The 18,919-nt window shown below is 46.2% G+C and overlaps 1 protein-coding gene across 5 annotated transcripts in view; it reads right to left on the bottom strand.

The window, feature by feature from the left end:
- The window catches only part of DYNC1I1 (dynein cytoplasmic 1 intermediate chain 1), a 261,497-nt gene that overhangs the window by 116,355 nt on the left and 126,223 nt on the right, over positions 1 to 18,919 (bottom strand). For all 5 annotated transcript variants that reach the window (XM_083189469.1, XM_083189465.1, XM_083189466.1 and 2 more), the window contains 2 exons: positions 10,285 to 10,374; positions 8,240 to 8,402 (listed from right to left, as the gene is read on the bottom strand). In XM_083189469.1, coding sequence (XP_083045595.1) covers positions 8,240 to 8,402; positions 10,285 to 10,374 — 253 coding nt within the window. The remainder of the gene's footprint in view (positions 1 to 8,239; positions 8,403 to 10,284; positions 10,375 to 18,919) is intronic.

The raw sequence follows: 18,919 nt of genomic DNA, 5'->3' as shown, positions 1-18,919 counted from the left end.
AAAGCCTGAGACCGCCCGACACAGTGAGGAGAGGGTCTGGCGCAGCCTCTAGCCCCCGTCACCTCCCCTGTGGCAGGCTGACCCTGAGCTGGTCACTGATAAAAAAAACCTCAGGATTAATTTTGAAACCTCCCCCTCTATAATGAGAGGGCTGCGTAGCACTATTTGCATAAAGTCACCGATGGGCGACCGCCAAAAGAATAAGAATAATAATAAAAATAATTGTATTTATATAGCGCTCTTTCTCCAAAAGGACTCCAATAGGCGCTTAACAGATAGAATTAATGTAATATAGTACAGGAACAATGAAGTACAGAAAAGCTTTTCACAAACTATACCTAAAGGAATCTAGAAACATGCTTAAGTAAACAGTAGTCATGAGTCTCTCAGTAGAGTGGGGGCCTCTCAAACTGTGCGGGGAAGCTCAACCCCCAGATGAATTATGGGAGATACTAGGTACTGCTAAAAGTCTTTCATCTACAGATAGCAGTAATGGGGTGGGACAGTATGGAATCAGAAGCTTCTTTAGGTACCTTGGGCTGGGATGCGGTCGTTAGGTCAGTCCAAGAAAGGGCAGAAGATCGACAGGGACTGAAGGTCGACCGGCGGAAGGTCGATAATGCAGAAGGTCAAACACGTTTTTTTTATTTTTTCCCCACTGTGGTTCCAGAACAGGCGGTAGTTCATGCCCTACCATCCACTAGGGCATGGAGGGAGAATATAATAGTGTGCCGAGCGTAGCGAGCGCTGCGAGGGGGCTGCCGTACACTTAGATAGTGTCCAGAACTAGACGTCTAGATCTAGACGCCTAAAAAAATCAAAAAAATACGTGAAGACCTTCTGCATTGTCGAACTTCCGCCGGTTGACCTAAGGACCCTGTAGACCTTCAGTCCCTGTCAACCTTCTGCCTGTCAACCTTCCGGTGTCGACCTTTCTTGGGTCAACCTAAAGATCCATACCCCTTGGGTCTTGGTCATGGAGGGCTTTGAAACTCAAAGAAGAAGCTGCCTCTGCTCCCATCTCTGAATCAGGCCGTAAGACTTCCACAGTCACCGGAAGCTGAGATGCTAAAACCTATATACTGTAAGTCAGGATGTGGTGCTGATGATTTACACGGTTATTAATAGCCTCCGCTTAGGTTACATTAGCTCTGCTGTTTTCTCTGGGTGTACAGGGAGCATTGGAGCGTGAAGGAAACATTCTATTCCTCACTCCTACATGCTGCGTTCTGCTCCTGTACTCCGGGAGGAAGCAGCACGAGGACACGGACTTGCACGGAGTTGGGGATGCGCTAAAACGTTTTCGGTACTTGTTTCCTAGCACGGTGCCACCAATTTTAATTGTATCCATCGGGTCGGAAAAATCGCGATCGACCCGATTGATTGATTTAATTTATTGATTGATTGATTCAATGTAAAAAGCCCCAAAACCCCCCATTTTAATACAAAAGCCCTCCTCATGTTTGAAATGCCCCCCCCCCCCATTGTTAATGCCACCCCACTATTGACGTCAACCAGAACGCCACCCCACTATTGACGCCAACCCGAAGCGTGGCGAGCGCAGCGCGCCTGCGAGGGGCGGCGGTACGCTTCCTCCGACCTTTTCAAACCCCCACTATCCACGTCAGCGTGGAGTTGATTTTGTAAAGTGTGGCGAGCGCAGCGAGCCACCGAGCCTGAAGCATGGTGAGTGCAGCGAGCCCCGCAAGGGGCCGCGCATAGCTTCACAGGTATACGCGGCCCCTCGCCACGCTTCGAGCTCGGTGGCTCGCTGCGCTCGCCACACTTTATAAAATCAACTCCACTCCGACGTGGATAGTAGGGGTATGAAAAGGTCAGAGGACGCGTAGCCGCCTCCCCTCGCGGGCTCGCTGCGCTCGCCACGCTTCGGGTTGGTGTTAATAGTGGGGTGGCGTTAACAAAGGGGGGCAATAAACATACTTTTTAACCATATTCAATGTGAAATGGGCCATATTGACCCATTTCACATTGTCACCTATGTAAAATCGCGTTGATCGCATCGCGGGCCATTATAATGGCCCGCGACCGACGCGATTAACCCGATTTACACTTTAGAAATAATTTAACATTAATTTCTATGTGAAAATCGTGTTAATCGCGTCGGTCGCATCGCGGCCCCTTATTAAGGGGCCGCGATGGACGCGATCAACGCGATTCTCTCTTTCCCTGGCAAATTAGCTGGTGATTGACAGAAAATCGGGTCCATCACATTGATTGTATACCTTAACTACCTTAAACTTAAGGCATACAATCAACGAGATGAGCGCCGTGCTAGGAAACAAGTACCACGTTTTCTTTCTATTGTGCATATAATAAAATATTCTGAATAATACTTTATGAAGCTGTGTTACCTGAGCGGCTGCATGCACATGGATCACAGTAACTGGCCTTGACGATAACATACAGTGGGGCAGATGTATTAAGCCTGGGGATAAACTGGCGATATAGTGATAGGTGATAAAGCACCAGCCATTCAACTCCCAACTGTCATTTTCAAACACAGTTCATTGGCTGGTTGCTTCATCTCCTTTCAATTTATCTCCACTTTGGGGGTTATTCTGATTCACTTGGAAAGACACAATCACTCTCTAATGGACAAAACCATATGCACTGCAGGTGGGGCTGATGTAATATGGGCAGAGAGAGTTAGATTTGGGTGGTGTTTGTACTTTAAACTGATATCTATATTGCAGTGTAAAAATAAAGCAGCCAGTATTTACCCTGCACAGAAACAATAACTCACCCAAATCTAACTCTCTTTGCACATGTTACATCAGCCCCACCTGCAGTGCACATGGTTTTGTCCATTAGAGAGTGCTTGTGCCTTTGCGAGTGAACCAGAATAACCTCCTTTATCTTAAGTTTATCTCTTCTCCAGGCTTAATACACCTGCCCTAATGCCAGTTAAATGTCTGTGGCGCTCTATACAAGGCAATTGCTGGCATCTAGGGGGTGATTCTGGTTGACACGCAGCTTTGCGCGTCATGTATGTTAAATATCCCCACACACATGCGAATGGATGTTTAGCATAAACATCCATTCGCAGCCTTGTCTGTAGGGACAAAATCATTCGATGGTCGCCGACCATCGAATGATTTTGCAAGCGCTCGCAGATCGTCTTAGATCTGTGGGCTCCCTGTACGGAAGAGGGCTGGCAGCTGACATCCGCCGCCCCCCGCACCTGCGTCATCAACGAACTTCCATGGGAACGCCCATGGGCTTGACCCCACCCGCCATGGCTGCTCACACAATGCGGCTGCACATGCGCATAAATGTTTATGCGTAAGCGCAGTCGCAAAACATGTGGGTGCACAGGGGAGCGTGCCAACCGGAATAAGGCGGCAGTTGATCATTGGCAGGTTACGGTATGGAAGATCTATAGCTTGAAGGTCGAAAGTCGACACCGAGCATTGACATACATTAGGTCAACAGGTAGAACAGGTCAACAGGTAGAAAGTTTTAGCAGATGACGGTGGGTAAGGTCAACAAGTACCAAAGGTCAACATCATCGATACTCAACAGACACTCGTCGGCGCAAGTTTTATTCAGTTTCTTGAGTCAAATCTTGTGTGTTTAGTAACCACCGGATACCAGAACTGCCGTGGGTACAGACAGTCTTCCAGGTATTGCCTGTTGTTTATCTGATAACTGTCTCTTCTGGTAATCAACCACAGGCGGAAATAATTACCCAATTAAACAATAGATCCAGGTCTCCACTAGGGGATGCACAGCTTTTCCCTTTAGTGCTCCCTGGGGCATAGTTCATATTTTTAGTAAAACAGTACTAATGAGGACGTTCAGCGAGCGTCTCCAATGGCCCAGTGTCCCAGAGCACAAATCCATTGTTAGTGTTTGGCAAAGGGTTCGATCAAATTTATATCTACAGCACCAAGTACCAGGGGAACCGAGAGCGCTGCACCCGTTTTCCCCGCTCTCTTCCCTACTGAATTATCCTCAGCTGAACTCGCTAATTAGAAAAACACATTTGGCTTCAATTATTCATAGAAAAATCAGTTAGGAAATGAAACAGGAACCGTTTTAGAAATGGGTCTAGAAGGAATTTGTGACACCGGCGCTTTGGCCAACGGTTCTAGAACAAAAATATCCTTTTATTGCACACCTGGTCACCATGGTAGAATAATCACTGCTTGGTTACCTGGTAAAGGAAACTTTCTTTCTCAGGAGCACTGTACGATGACATCATGAGTAGTAGGCCATAAATATTTACTAAACATGGTTCGTAGGCTAGGCGAAAAGTGGGGTACACTATGGAAGCAATCATTGGGATAATAGGGCAACTGGGTTGTTTTAAGAGAAGGAGTACCATCCAGGACTGGGTTTTGCCTTGGGGGTGCCCGGGGCACTGAAGACAGGGGGAGTTCCAGTGGGAAGGGGGGGGGGTTCAAAAGCTCTCTATGGATTTCTCTCTTAATACATGATTGGTGTCACCTGCATTCAACTATTTTATTGTCAAGAAAGGTGTTCCAGCACAAGTAAAGGCAATCAAGAACCCAGGTAGGAAGCATTATGTCCCTCCTGGAATAGGTCTTGTTGGCATGTATGGACGTTCAGTGAAGAAACAAAGAAAAGCTGGGATCCCTGTGTCACTTACAGCTCTCTCCACCCTCCTATCTCTCCTCTGGTTGGGAAGCTCCATCAGTAGCTCTGCCTGCACTGCATAATGTCTTGCTCGCAATTTGACTGCTCAGTTCTGCTGCTGCACAAGAGGGAAAGCTTCCAATGTCAGTGCACTGTGGTCAGGGGACCCCCTAATAAATGGAGGCAGGGCACAGTATGTACTGAGACCCTCCTCCCCTTTATTTTGGCTATGGTCCAATCCTTGTTATGCACATGTGCATATCCCCCAGGAGAAAGGTGGCGTGTCATTTTCTCAATGATTTCAGCAGCAATAATAATGGGTGGGTGCCAGGTGAGCGGTGTTGGACCCACTTAACCCTGGGTCATACTTACCATCTTTAGGTTTCTCCTTTAGGGCTGGCAATGATCTCTTACATTATTAGGATTTGCCCCCGCTGTGGCAAAATTGTGGGTCCGTGGACAAGAGTCACATCATTTTAGTCCTGCCCGCTCCACACACACACCCACGATTCCCAGTGGTATTGCCTTATCCTGACTACTTCACTAACAAGTGAGATCTCCACCTACTCCTCAGGGGGTCCGGGAGACTATCGGGAGACTACCGGGAAAAATTATCGGGCAGCGCAGCAGAGGCTGCCATGTAAAATCAAAGCATGTACCAAAAATAAAAAAAAAAAAACACTCACAAAAAAAATATAACTGCATGTCCTTAATGAAAATAAATGTCTGATGTGACGGAAGTGTTTAGGGTAATTGCACATTTGGGCTTTGTTATTAAATAACCCCCAGAGAGAGGATTTTATGGAAGCTTATGTTGAGTAATTAGTTGAGGCCGGGTGAGAATTTCTCTGCCACTGGAGGAGATAACAGAGCTCCCGGTAGTGGCCCTTATTCTGATCTGTGCGGATATTCCCGCATTCTTACGGAGCGGTCCGCACGCCACGGTGTTTTGCCGCATGCGGCCATCGTCCGTAGAAACGCCCACGTGTCCTCCGCATTCGGACGGACTCACTCTTTAACAACAGGGCGTGTTTACGGACGACATACAAACCATGCGTGTGCGGGAGAAACACTCCGATTCGGCACGGTATTACAGAGTATTACAGAGTATGCTCGGGAATACCGCATCCGAACGGGAGCCAAGCGGTGCTACCGCACGTAAGCGGAGGATTTACGCCAAACAACCCACTATGAAGTATCTTCTGCAAGACATCACATGACCCACTTATTCCTGGCATGTTGTTTATAGTTTTGATGTTTAATTTTATGGTCATTGCATGACAGTGGCATTGAGTGTGACATGAATATAAATAAATGTGTTTACTTTACCCAAAATGTGTGGTTTCATGAGTACATGTCGAAAACACATGTGTATTGCTAGTATTAATATTCTGTCATGTCAATTGTTAGCAGTTTTTAAGTGTGGGACAAGTACAGCATATGTGGGGGATTACTAAGGTTTCCTTGAAGCAGCAATGGTTTCAATTAAAGCACTGACAAGCGTCCTATTAGTGAGTAATGAGTAAAGGAGTAGATTGTATTGGGTTCAGGTGTTAATGGTTGTAGTCATTAGGCGTACGTTCGCCTACCGCATGAACGAGTGGTGTCCGCAAAGCAATAGTACACTTGTGGACACCGCACATTTCAGCCCTTTTTGCTCGCGTGCATTCGGAGTGGTTTCCGAATGTACGCCCCCCAACATAAGTGTACTCCCCCGTGTCCGCCCATGTTTCCGCCCCGTTTTGCCCACTTTGAAACTACGCCCATGTGTCATTCCGCATGACGCCCATAATACGCCCCTATTTCCCGACTGATTGCGGTGACCAGTTTTGGACGGGCTTTGTCCGAACTGGTACCGAGTCAAGGCGTGGCACATGCGCGTAGCGTTCTCCACGCATGCGCAGACGCCGTAAAGACGCGATCCGTAAGAACGCGGTAAAGTCCGCATCAATCAGAATAAGGGCCAGTGTCTGGGCCATATATAATTGCTTATTAGCGTACAGATTATTATTAATTTATTTATTAACAGTTTCTTATATAGCGCACACATATTCCGCAGCGCTGTACAGAGAATATATGAACATTCCAATCAGTCCCTGCCCCAGTGGAGCTAATAATCAGTATTTCGTACCACATGTACACGCACACACAGACATTCTAGGGTTAATTTTGTTGGGAGCCAGTTAGCCTACCAGTATATTTTTGGATTGTGGGAGGAAACCGGAGTACCCAGAGGAAACCCACGCAAGTACAGGGAGAATATACAAACTCCACACAGTTAGAGCCATGGTGGGAATGGAACCCATGACCTCAGTGATGTGAGGCAGTAATGCTAACCGCTACACCATCTGTATTATGTCATATGCCTTTGTTTATGATAGTGGAGTGCTATAACATAGTAACATATTAATTGCTTGTTAAAACTGCACGGAGGATGAGCGGAAAGCGAAGGGATTTTTCCTTAATACTAGGCTTGATTCCGATATGTTCGGTACTGCACAGCTGCAGGGAAGAGGCTGTGCTATACCACACTACCAATCTAACACTGTAGGGGGCACCTGTATGAACAGGGCCAGTGTAATGGTGCCTATACACTACAGCAGTGGTTCCCAAACTGCCTGCCTAGGCACCCTGACAATTATAAAATATGTCTACAATTAGGACCACAACTATGTCCACCACATAACAGGACCCAAGGGTGACAGTTAATCACACTAAATTAATTTTTTTTTTTTCCAATAAGAATCTTGGACCAGAGGTGCCTTGAAAGAAGGGGGCCTTAAAGAAACTTTGGGAACATTACAGGGTAACAAGATTTCTACCGCATCTGTGCGATAAATTAAAGAATTGTCTGCACATCGAATGGGTCATCCGACACGATGCGCGGGCCCGCCGGTCGAATGTCACGTCGATAGATATTATGTGCTGCACATAATATCTATCGAATTGCACGGGCGATCGCATGTGGTTTTTTAACCACATGCGATCACTCGCAATGCGATCAGCGGCAGGACCACTGGCGTCGGGTTAGGGGAGAGGCAGGAGCGCTGGTGGCGTGCGGTGGTGTAGGTAAATAAACCCCTAACTGTGGAGGCGGTGTCTTAAACATATCTTAGTCTTCATGTATGTTTTGATGGTTGAGCGCTGTTGGGACGTGGAAAGTCCTGTATCATAGAGTAGTTAGCCTGTATGATATTAGGAAACACCTGATGTAACATTGGGGTAAATGTATGAAGCCGTGATAAGGGAAGATTAGTGAGCCAGAGGAGGAGTGGCCTATGGCAACCAATCAGCACTGAAGTAACATCTATAATTTGCTTGATATAAAATTATACAGAGCAGCTGATTGGTTGCCATGGGCCACTTCTCCTCTGGCTCACTTCTCCCTTATCACTGCGTCATACACAAGGACCTAACTACCATAGGTGCAGGGGTGCCGCTGTTATGGGGCCCAGAGCTGAGAGGGGTCCACTTTGCCTGTCAAAGTATAATGTGCTATATACATTTTTCAGCATAAGTTGGTCAATAGGGGCCCTTACAAAATTTTGCTATGGGGCCCACATGTACATAGTTCCGCCACTGGTCATACATCTACGGCTCAATGAGACTACAGACTCACCCTTCTTTATCTTCCAGGTCTCTTCCACTGTAGTCAAAAAATATATTGGAGTCTTCGGCCAGAGCTCTCTCAATGACACGGATGGTGCGATCAAAGAAGATCAGGAACTCCTCGGAGTGGACGGCTTGCTGTTTTTCTTCCTCGGTCAGCTCTCTCGGAGGAGCTATAACATAAAAGGAACCACAGAGAAGCTATTTAACCTTGCACCAGACACAGACTACTGTATGTGCTTTCTGAATTCACCGCACCACTAAAATATACTTTTATGTCAACCTCGAGACCTCCAGAACGCCTACTAACTAGTCCAAATATGCAGCTCTTGCGGTTATACGAATAGGGGAAGGTGCGACCACTTATAGGTAAGACATTTGCGCCCTTATAGGTTTGCACACTAGGAGGGAGTTGTAGAAATAAAATATCACTTTTATTTCAATAATCTAACAGCAAAATAATACTGTAATAAAAAATACAGAAATATGTGAAGCTTTCTCTGTTCTCAGAAATTCCTATACTGTATATCAGTGGTCCTCAAACTGTGTGCCGTGGCACCCGTGGTACTTGCAGGGGTGTCTTGGGTTGGTGCACCAAGAACCATTCAAAAACATTGCTAATGTAATAGGCACAAGCAGCATACATGCAGCCAGGGTGATTGGCTGCCTGACAACGAGCTCCAATTGGCTCACGAATCGTGCCATATATGAAATGGCCGAGAGCCATGAGCCGGCATGGTTGAAGGGAGCCCCCCTGGGCAATGAGCATGTAATCCCCCCCTTGGGCAACATGCATGTAAACCCTTCCCATCCCCTGGGCAATGAATGTGTAATCAGCCCATGGCAACAAGCATGGAACCCCCCATGGCAACAAGCATGTAATCCTCCCATGGCAACAAGCATGAAACCCCCTGTGCTAACACAAAATTCCTGGCATCGAGCACGCAGCTCCTGACAACTAGCAATTACAGTAGGTAAGCGGCCCTTATGTGACATAATATGTAATAGGCATAAAACTGTATGTAAAGGGCATTATGGCATGCGGTATAATAAGTAATGGACATAACGGTGTGGGGCATAAGGTAAAGTGAGCATTACGATGTAGGGCATAATGTGGAGTGGGCATTATGGTGTGGGGCATAATGTGGAGTGGGCATTACTGTGTGGGGCATAATGGGAAGTGGGCATTATGGTGTTGGGCATAATGTGTAATGGGCACTACGGTAGGTGGTATAATGTGTAAGATTCATTACGGTGTGTGTCATAATGTGGCGATGCCCCTATTGTCATGCAGCCACTCGTCTAGTTTTATATGACTACTCCCCCTCAGGACACATGGCTTTTGGTATGCACGCCTATGGAGAGCACTTATAGTACCATTAACAAATCATTTCTACTTGCGCCACTGGTATCAAGCTGCAAAAAGTAATACTGTGGAGAGTGATAATCAACCAGCCAATCAGCTCCAACATGTCGTTTTTTCAAACCCAGCCTGTCACATGGCAGGTAGGAGCTGATTGGCTGGACGTTTATCACTCTCCATTTTATCACTTTTTTTTAGGCCACTTTTGGCCTAAAAAAATTATGAAACTCTAGGGCAACGTGATACTGTATAAAAAAGTTTGGGAACTACTGGTGTATATCCTTCCTCATAATATGATAAGTCTGTGATCCGGTTTAAAAGGGCAGCAGAGATGTTGCTGCCTCATGCCACTGATCGCATGGGATCCATTCCCACCAAAGGCCACATGTAATGACACCAGAGTTCAGCGGGAAGCTGGCTGAATTCGAAATTTTTTTTTTTTTTAAAAAGTCTTTGTAAATGATTGCCCCTTTAAAATAAAGTCAGAGTTTGTCCGGAATCCCACGCGGATGCCGAACGCGGGCGTCATTACTTCCACCCCACCTCTGAATCGTTCCCAAACTGTAGTACCTTGCTGAAGCCTCTTCTGATCTCTGAATGAAACTTAATGGATGATTTAGTTATTGCAGAGCCATTCCGATGTTACTTATTACCAATTCAGCTATGAAAGCAATCAATGTAACGTTGTTTACCTTCTTTTGAATCTTGCTTTTCCGCTTGATTTTCAAATTCAGAATCATGGTCTGTTTTAAGTTCGACCATTTCCTCATCCTCTTCCTCCTCTGTAACAAAAACAAAATCAGAGTCAAGTATATGAAAAGCATCCTTCAAACAATTGTGGTCATAAAGACTAAGTAAGATATAAACATCTACATCCAATGGAAATGGGTTCTGTTATTTTCAAACTACGATTATTGTCTTTGAGCGTTTAATCTTCCTATTCAAAAAAACTCAGCGGGAAAGTTTGCTAGGGAAAAACATTGATGACTTAAATGTGTCACGGGCTTTATTGACTATTTTGCTGGTTTTTTTGTCTGCCTTCCGCTTCTATCAATTCTGTTAGTATAATTACATATGCTGCAATTACAGCGTAGGTTTGTTATCGGCAACAACGTACGTTTCGTGTTCAAAAAGATTCTATTTTCCAAACTTTTTGACATAGAACAAAGAACACAAGTAAACAGAGAAAGATCAATACATTAAAATGCTGCAAAAAGAATATACCCTTTATACTAAATAGCTTACAATAGATCACAGATATGTACATACTGTTATTTAGGTAGCCCCATTATATGGCAGTTTTAATTTTGGGGGGCCAAGTTAGTTCACTGTATTTATGTCTAGCGTGTAAATGATTTTTGGGTACAGTTAACATTATTATAATCATTTATTTATGAGGTGCCACAAGGGTTTCTCAAGCACACGAGGAGAGAGGGCCCTGCTCGTGAGAGCTTACAATCCAAAGGGGTGGGGCAGACAGGCAGGAGTGACACAGAAGGGGTAGAAGTGAGCATAAATAGGTTAGGATGACAGATGGCTGGGTGAAATGAAGAAGTGGGTCTCGAGAGCTGTATAAGTTTTGTAGGGAGGTAGAGAGTCAGATAAGATGACCCCCCCCCCCCCCCCCCCCCGCCCCAAGGCTGTCGGGGAAGACAGCATTGAATAGGAAATTGGAAATGGCATCGGGAGATTGAATACCCCCCTTATTGCTCTATAAATACCCACTATTCTTATAGTGGTAGAGATAACATATATTATAGTGTATTAATGGGTCCTCCACGGTACCCCTCAGAGAAGCCATTCCCCCTTCTCTTGGTACCACTGATGTTGTTACAAAGTTAAATGTGTAAATTCTTTCACCACCACTAATCAGTTAAACCCACTGTAGTGCCTCCAGTTCACATTATGCCACAAGGAATCCCCAATTCAAATATTCCACGATGTTTCCAACATTAGGGATGTAGTTATGCGTGTAAAAAAACCCTGGGCGACTGCCCCATCTACCCTGTTGTTACTCCGGCAAAAAAAAAAGCAAACCAAGCAAGAAGCATGGATATACTGTATGAAGCTTCCGCCCAATAATATCCCCCCAGGCCATGGACATTTACATCTTCAAGATGCTGACATTTTCCAATCTGGGAATTTAATTATTCTTTTAATTTACTCTTTTTCTGCAGCTCTTTAACGGTGAATACTTTAAAGGAAAAAAGCAACAGATAATGAAATAATTCAGCACAGACATTTAGACTTTAGCTATATTCAATGAAACTTGAAATGTATAAAAACTGAATTCATTTGATGGAAATTTTAAAGGTAATATGAGGCAGCAAATGTAAAGAAAGCAGTACCTACCTTCTCCCATCTTAAAGAGAATGTATGTCCTCCAGCTGATGGAGCATCTACTTTCTCCATCTGACAGAGCATCTACCACCTCCATCTGACAGAACATCTACCCTCTCTATCTGAGGGATTATCTACCTCCTTCATCTCACAGAGCATCTACCACCTCCATCTAAAAGAGCATCTACCTCCATCTGATAGAGCATCTACCGCCTCCATCTGAGGTAGTATCTACTTCCTCCATTTGACAGAGCATCTACCGCCTCCATGTGATAGAGCATCTATCTCCTTCATCTGATAGAGCATCTACCTCCTGCATCTGATAGATCATCTATCTCCTCCATCTGATAGAGCATATACCTTCTCCATCTGTTATAGCATCTACCTCCTGCATCTGATAGAGCATCTACCACCTCCATCTGAAGAAGTATCAACCTACTCCATCTGAAGGAGCATCTACCTCTTCCATCTGAGGGAGTATCTACCTCCTCTATCTGATGGAGCATCTACCTCTTCCATCTGAGGGAGTATCTACCTCCTCTATCTGAGGGAGCATCTACCTCCTATATCTGAGGAGCAGCTACCTCCTATATCTGAGGGAGCATCTACCTCCTATATCTGAGGGAGCATCCACCTCCTCCACCTGAGACAGTATTAACCTCCTCCATCTGTGCAAGCATCTACCTCCTCTATCTGAGGGAACATCTACCTCCTCCATCTAAGGGAACATCTACCTCCTCCATCTGAGCGAACATCTACCTCCTACATCTGAGGGAACATCTAGCTCCTACATCTGAGGGAACATCTACCTCCTACATCTGAGCGAACATCTACCTCCTACATCTGAGGGAACATCTAGCTCCTACATCTGAGCAAACATCTACCTTCTACATCTGAGGGAACATCTACCTCCTACATCTGAGGGAACATCTAGCTCCTACATCTGAGCAAACATCTACCTCCTACATATGAGCGAACATTTACCTCCTCCACCTGAGGGAGTTTCTACCACCTCTATCTGAGGTAGTATCTACCACTTCCATCTAAGGGAGTATTTAACTCCTCCATCTGAGGGAGCAGCTATCTCCTCCGAGAAACTTTCTACCTCCTTCATCTACCCACCCACTTACTTGTGTGATCTACAAGTGGGCAGACCAATGGGGACCCGATGACACGATTAGCGCTCATCGCAGCCCTACCACATGATAAACATTGCCTGTATTTCTGGAGTTGTGCGGTGGAGAGCAGAGCCTGGATGACATGTTCATGCAGCCATGCCACGCCACCGCCCCAACCCCTATCAGCCCACCTTCCCATCGGCCACGCCCCCTATAAACCAACCAGGCTTCTCCCTCCTGCAGGAGGCAGGAATAAGGGGGATGCTAATTTGGTAAGTATGCTTTATTCGTCTGACTGTAGGGGACTGGGGCCTATAAGCTAGCAATCACATTTTTAGAAAAAAAGAGCATGAAGTGAGGGTCAGACTATGATTGAATTAAAACGCTGTGGCCTATAAACACTGAGCTTATGGTTCTTCCCCCGGGTCACATACCATGCACCTGGCATCTTGGCAGTTTCCTAATTGTCCCTTCCCCATGAACCTAACCAAGTCTCAGCTAAATATGCAATCATCGGACAATTCCAAAAAGGATCAGATTGCAGAACGATTCTCACGTTCCATCTCTCTCTATATATCACAGAATAACACGTTCTTCTTCCCCAGTTTTATCACCAAGAAAAGGTGACTGGGGAATCAGCTGCATCATCTAGGAACCACGTAACCAGAACCGTTATGTAACTCCAAGAACGTCGCACTAGCGCCTCATGTAGGATTACTAGACCTTCAGAAAATAAGTCTTTTTTTTCTGACTGTCAACATCTATAAGTCTAAGAGTTACCAGGTATGTTCCTGTCATCCCTATAATTTATATACATTCATGGTTGTCATCACAAGTCAAGAGCAAACCGAGCTACAAGCCTCCTTGCCAGAGGTGAAGAGGTTAATTTGATTGTAACGAGAGAGGAAACTGACTCATATGCAGCTACCGCCGCCAGATGTTGCAGTGCCCACCCTAGGCCTGTGCAAAGGTTTCTCACCCACGTCTCGGCTTTCTCACACTGCATTCTTTATGTACATTAGCAATGACTGCGGCCAGTCCTGCAAAGTGGCGAAACGCTCTCCGAATGAGCAGAGTGCAGCCAACTTCCCTTACATTATTATCCCTTGTTATACTCAGACTGACGGCAATCTTAAATTGACACCTGAACGTACGATAATTCTAAAGAAAAGGTTGCCGATTTAGAAAATACAGACGTGTTACATTTGAGAACACACAGGCAGATCTGGGCATTTGACGGGCACTTGGTCGACAGTAATAATGTCGAAAATCATTTGTCGACACCACAATGATTCAAAATCTGTCAACAGGCATCATGTTGACATCCACAGAATGTTAACATGTTCACTGTCGACATAGTAACATGTTGAAATGTGACTTGTTCAGCATAGATATATGAACTGTTGCCATGGGAAATGTACACATGCTGAGGATGCCAGGTTCCGGATGACAGATCCAGTGGCGTAACAATAGCTCCGCAGACCCCGCGGTGGCGGAGAGGCACCAAGTAAGTGTGGGGCTATTGTTACGCTACCTCTACCTGCCTTATCCCGCTGCCACCGCATCTGTATTCGGCCGGGAGTCGGGACCGCAGATCTACTAATCACTGGGCGTCCCCATATGCTGATGGAACAGCCCGGCCAGCGGCCGCAAGGTTGGGTGCATGCAGAATGCGCATGCACAGACAACAAACATCTGTCCCTGTGCGAACAAGCGGCCACAGTGAACGGACCTGAATAAGGTGTTAACGTATGTCGGGGTTAGGCACTGGGGAAGGGTCAGGGGGTATTGAATATAGAGATACAGGGTTTATTAATTACCGGAATGCTGGTGCATTGGAGGTCTGATTCAAAGCTGCAGCACACCTGACCATGGTCCCCTGGTAGAAGACACTGGCTGGAGCAGCTGCAGCACACATGACCATGGTCCCCTGGTAGAAGACACTGGCTGAAGCAGCTGCAGCACACATGACCATGGTCCCCTGGTAGAAGACACTGGCTGGAGTAGCTGCAGCACACATGACCATGGTCCTCTGGTAGAAGACACTGGCTAGAGCAGCTGCAGCACACATGACCATGGTCCCCTGGTAGAAGACACTGGCTGGAGCAGCTGCAGCACCCATGACCATGATCCCCTGGTAGAAGACACTGGCTGGAGTAGCTGCAGCACACATGACCATGGTCCTCTGGTAGAAGACACTGGCTAGAGCAGCTGCAGCACACATGACCATGGTCCCCTGGTAGAAGACACTGGCTGGAGCAGCTGCAGCACCCATGACCATGATCCCCTGGTAGAAGACACTGGCTGGAGCAGCTGCAGCACCCATTACCATGGTCCCCTGGTAGTAGACACTGGGGGAATGGGTCATGTGATGTCAGCCGCCTGCCCCGAAGATGCTTGGGCACACCTGCGTTCGCAGGCATACGCCCAGCGTTTCCATGGGTGCGCCCAGTGTTCTTGTGGGCGCGCCCATAAAAGGCTGGGTGGTTCCCTGCGTCCGCAACCATGTCCGCCTCCTTTCTGTCCATCCGGTTACGAACGCCCAAGTGAGTGTGAGGTTTGCCTATTTGTACATGCACAAACACACACCATCGGCCGGGGCAGCGAATTCGGACCCGAGCAATCGCCCCCTATATTACTATGTTACTATATGAAAGGGAGGGTGTTTATTCCAACAGTGGCTATATCTGTGTAAAGTTTGCATGTTCTCCTTATGTTTGTGTGGGTTTCTTCTAGGTGATTCCTCCAATATGTTGTTGCTATATAAAAGTAGCTCCGTACGAAATAGAAAATAGTCATTTGATGGGGACCTGACATAACATTTTATATACAGTACTGTATATGTCTTGTTTAGCCCTCAGCACTGTGCAGCCCATGTAGAATAAGCAGATTGTGCTCAGTGGTGGGGAGGTATTAAAATGTATTTCCTGTCTAAGCTAACACTGACCACACACATAATCCACCAAGCATCCGACTCCTTCTAGAATGTTCTTTCCAACGTGGGAGGTCAATCTGGATGAGATCAACTAGTGTATGCTGAGTTTGGGGAGCCCGGTAGATCAGGGCTGTTGACATGTAGGCACACCGGACAGCTGTCCAAAGCCTCACAATTCTAGGGGCCTCCGAGTAAGGGTAGTAGGTGGTCACACCTATCAGGCGGTAGCAGCAGTCTCACCTACAAGCCTGGAGCCAGACAGTGAAGGACTATCAGTAAGGTGATTGGTGGATAGCTGGAGCTATCTACCAATCAGAGTCCTGACAGCCATTCATTGTATGAAAGCATGTGGAGAGAAGGTGCAGGACCGCAGGAGGGGAATGTTATAATATTTTCTTATTGGTTCCAGGTCTTTGCTTTGCCCAGGGCTTACAATGCCGGTAAGACTGTCCTGCTGTAGATGACTGTAAGGATAAGATAATGGTAATCATTTTACATGTATTTCCAGTAGTCAGATTTTATTGTCAAGCATTGTCCTCATTGGGTCACATATGATTTTTGGGATTATGGCCCTTATTCTAGTTGAATGGGACAGATGCGTATTTCAGACATGAACCAAGTGTTCTTAGCCCCGCCTACCGTACGGATCGCTCACACCGTCCGAATGCGGTAAGACGCCGACCGAATGGACCACGAGTGGATGTTTTCATGTGAACGCCTCCTCCATCTGTGGGAACCTCCCCCATCCTCCGATAGTCGCTGACCATAGAATGATGGACCGAGCGGTCAGGCAGCACTGAGTGCTCCAGACCACTCGGACATTTTCCGTATGAAAGCAGGGATATGGGCGGGCAGCTGACATCCGGCTATGTCATATGTCTGCCCCCCACATGTGCGTCACGGCCGGATTACCATACGTACGCCCAGCATTTTCATGGGAACGCCCATGAAATGCGGGGCGTACACATATGGTAATAAGCCCAAACAGCCCTTCACACCCCTCTCCACCCCCTGCTCGGATCGTTCCGTACGATCATTTTCTGCACGGAACTCACGCCGTGTTCGTACATGTGAGGCATTCGCACATGCGCAAACACCAACCATCAGCCGCCCGTCCGCATTCGGAGCCATCCGACTCAATCAGAATAAGGGCCTATTTGCAATTGAGTTATTGATGGGTATGGGTCATTGGGTCTACCCTATTTAGGTCGACATGCAATGGGTCGACCACTGAAGGTCAACATGGCTTAGGTTGACACATGAAATAGGTCAACATGCCTAAGGTCGACATGTTTGGAAGATCAACACACGCATTAGGTCGGCAGTCAAAAGGTTGACATGGGTTTTTCACTTTTTTTGTCCCGAATGTCAACATGGCCGACATGGACACCGTATTGATGCACCGCTTCTCCTCGCATGGCTCACTGCACTCGCCATACTTTTCATAGATCACGATGTGCTATCATTTTGTAGATGCCTTGTGTTTGTGCCGCTGCTCTGTCGCTTAGTAACCAGCCAGCTTCAATATTTGTGAAAACAATGTGTGGGCTGTGAGGTTGTGATATTGACTGAAAATGACTGGAAATTAATGTTATTGATGTTAGTAATCCTATAGCAACCAAAACGGATCAAAATGACAGGATTTCAGACGTTTTTATAAGTTTTTAAAGAAATCTAGATCCCAAACCAAAACATTTGACACCTGAAATAGGTTGACGTGGCTAATGTCGACAGGGTTGGACACAAGCATTATGTCGACAATGGGAATGTCCACATGCGAGGAAATGTGTAACAAAGACACATCTCCTCACATGTCGCGACCATCGAATGATTTCCACTGACGCAAATAAAAGTCTGTGGAAACCTGCTTTTATTTTCCAGTGCCGGAATGAAGATAGGGCGGGAGGCATCCTGTGATGTCAGCTGCCCCTGGCAGACATTGCCCCCCCCTGCGTAGCCATGGGGACCCCCTTAGTGCATTTGATGTGTCTTGCGAAGTGCGAGTTGGATTTGGGTGGGGTGCGTTCAAACTATAACATAACTCTCAACATGACCCATTCCAGGAGGGACAAAATGCTCTGCTCCTGGACTTGCTGCCAGTAGTAGTTGCAGAGGTGGGACTGCACCAATGTCGCCAATTCAAAAAGGGGAGCCACACCTGCCAGTGAGTCCAGACTGTGGTGTTTGGGGTGGCAGTTGGTGGGGCTCCCCTATCTGAATTGTGGACTGTGCTGCAGCCCTGCAACTGCCACTGACATGGATGTCCAGAAAGAGAGCATCTTGTCCCTCCTGGAATGGGTTATGTTGGGAGGTATGGTATAATTTAAATTGCAGTGTACAAATAAAGCAGCCAGTATTTGCCCTGTACAGAAACAAATTAACCCAAATCAAACTCTCTCTGCTGTTACATCTGCCCCACCTGCACTGCAGCATGGTTTTGCCTATTAGAGAAACATTTTGCTTTTGACATCCTTACAGAATGACCCCCTATGTAAGAAAAAAGCTAATACTACAATATTTCAAGAATGGGTTAGTATTATTATTGAACAAACTTCAAAACAATATTCTGATTATCCATACAACCCCCCCCCCCAAAAAAGGCAGGGTGTGTATTTTTCCAGGTAAAAAAAATATTAGCATTTGAAATATAATCGCACATTGTCTTTCCAGGTTTTTTTTCTAGATTTGCTGGATATATTTTATGCCCCCGAATGTTGAGTTATTTTGTACGACGAGTCAATGTATAATAAGTGTTGTTGCGAAGCCTGGCTGGATTGGTCCGTGGGGATGTGGAAAAGTCAGCGGCTCGCATTACATTGACCTGCAGAGAATTGGATTTACACCTCAATACCTACAGACTGCTGTGCATTGTCACATGAATACAGAGCAGCCACAGAACTGTTAAAGGAGAACTATTGTGAAATAAAGAAAGAA

Source organism: Crinia signifera, chromosome 5 (assembly GCF_055691185.1).
Source record: "Crinia signifera chromosome 5, ASM5569118v1, whole genome shotgun sequence".
In the NCBI taxonomy this organism is placed as follows: Eukaryota; Metazoa; Chordata; class Amphibia; order Anura; family Myobatrachidae; genus Crinia; species Crinia signifera.
The sequence above is the reverse complement of the archived record's forward strand: the minus strand, read 5'-3'. Positions and strand labels throughout refer to the sequence as shown.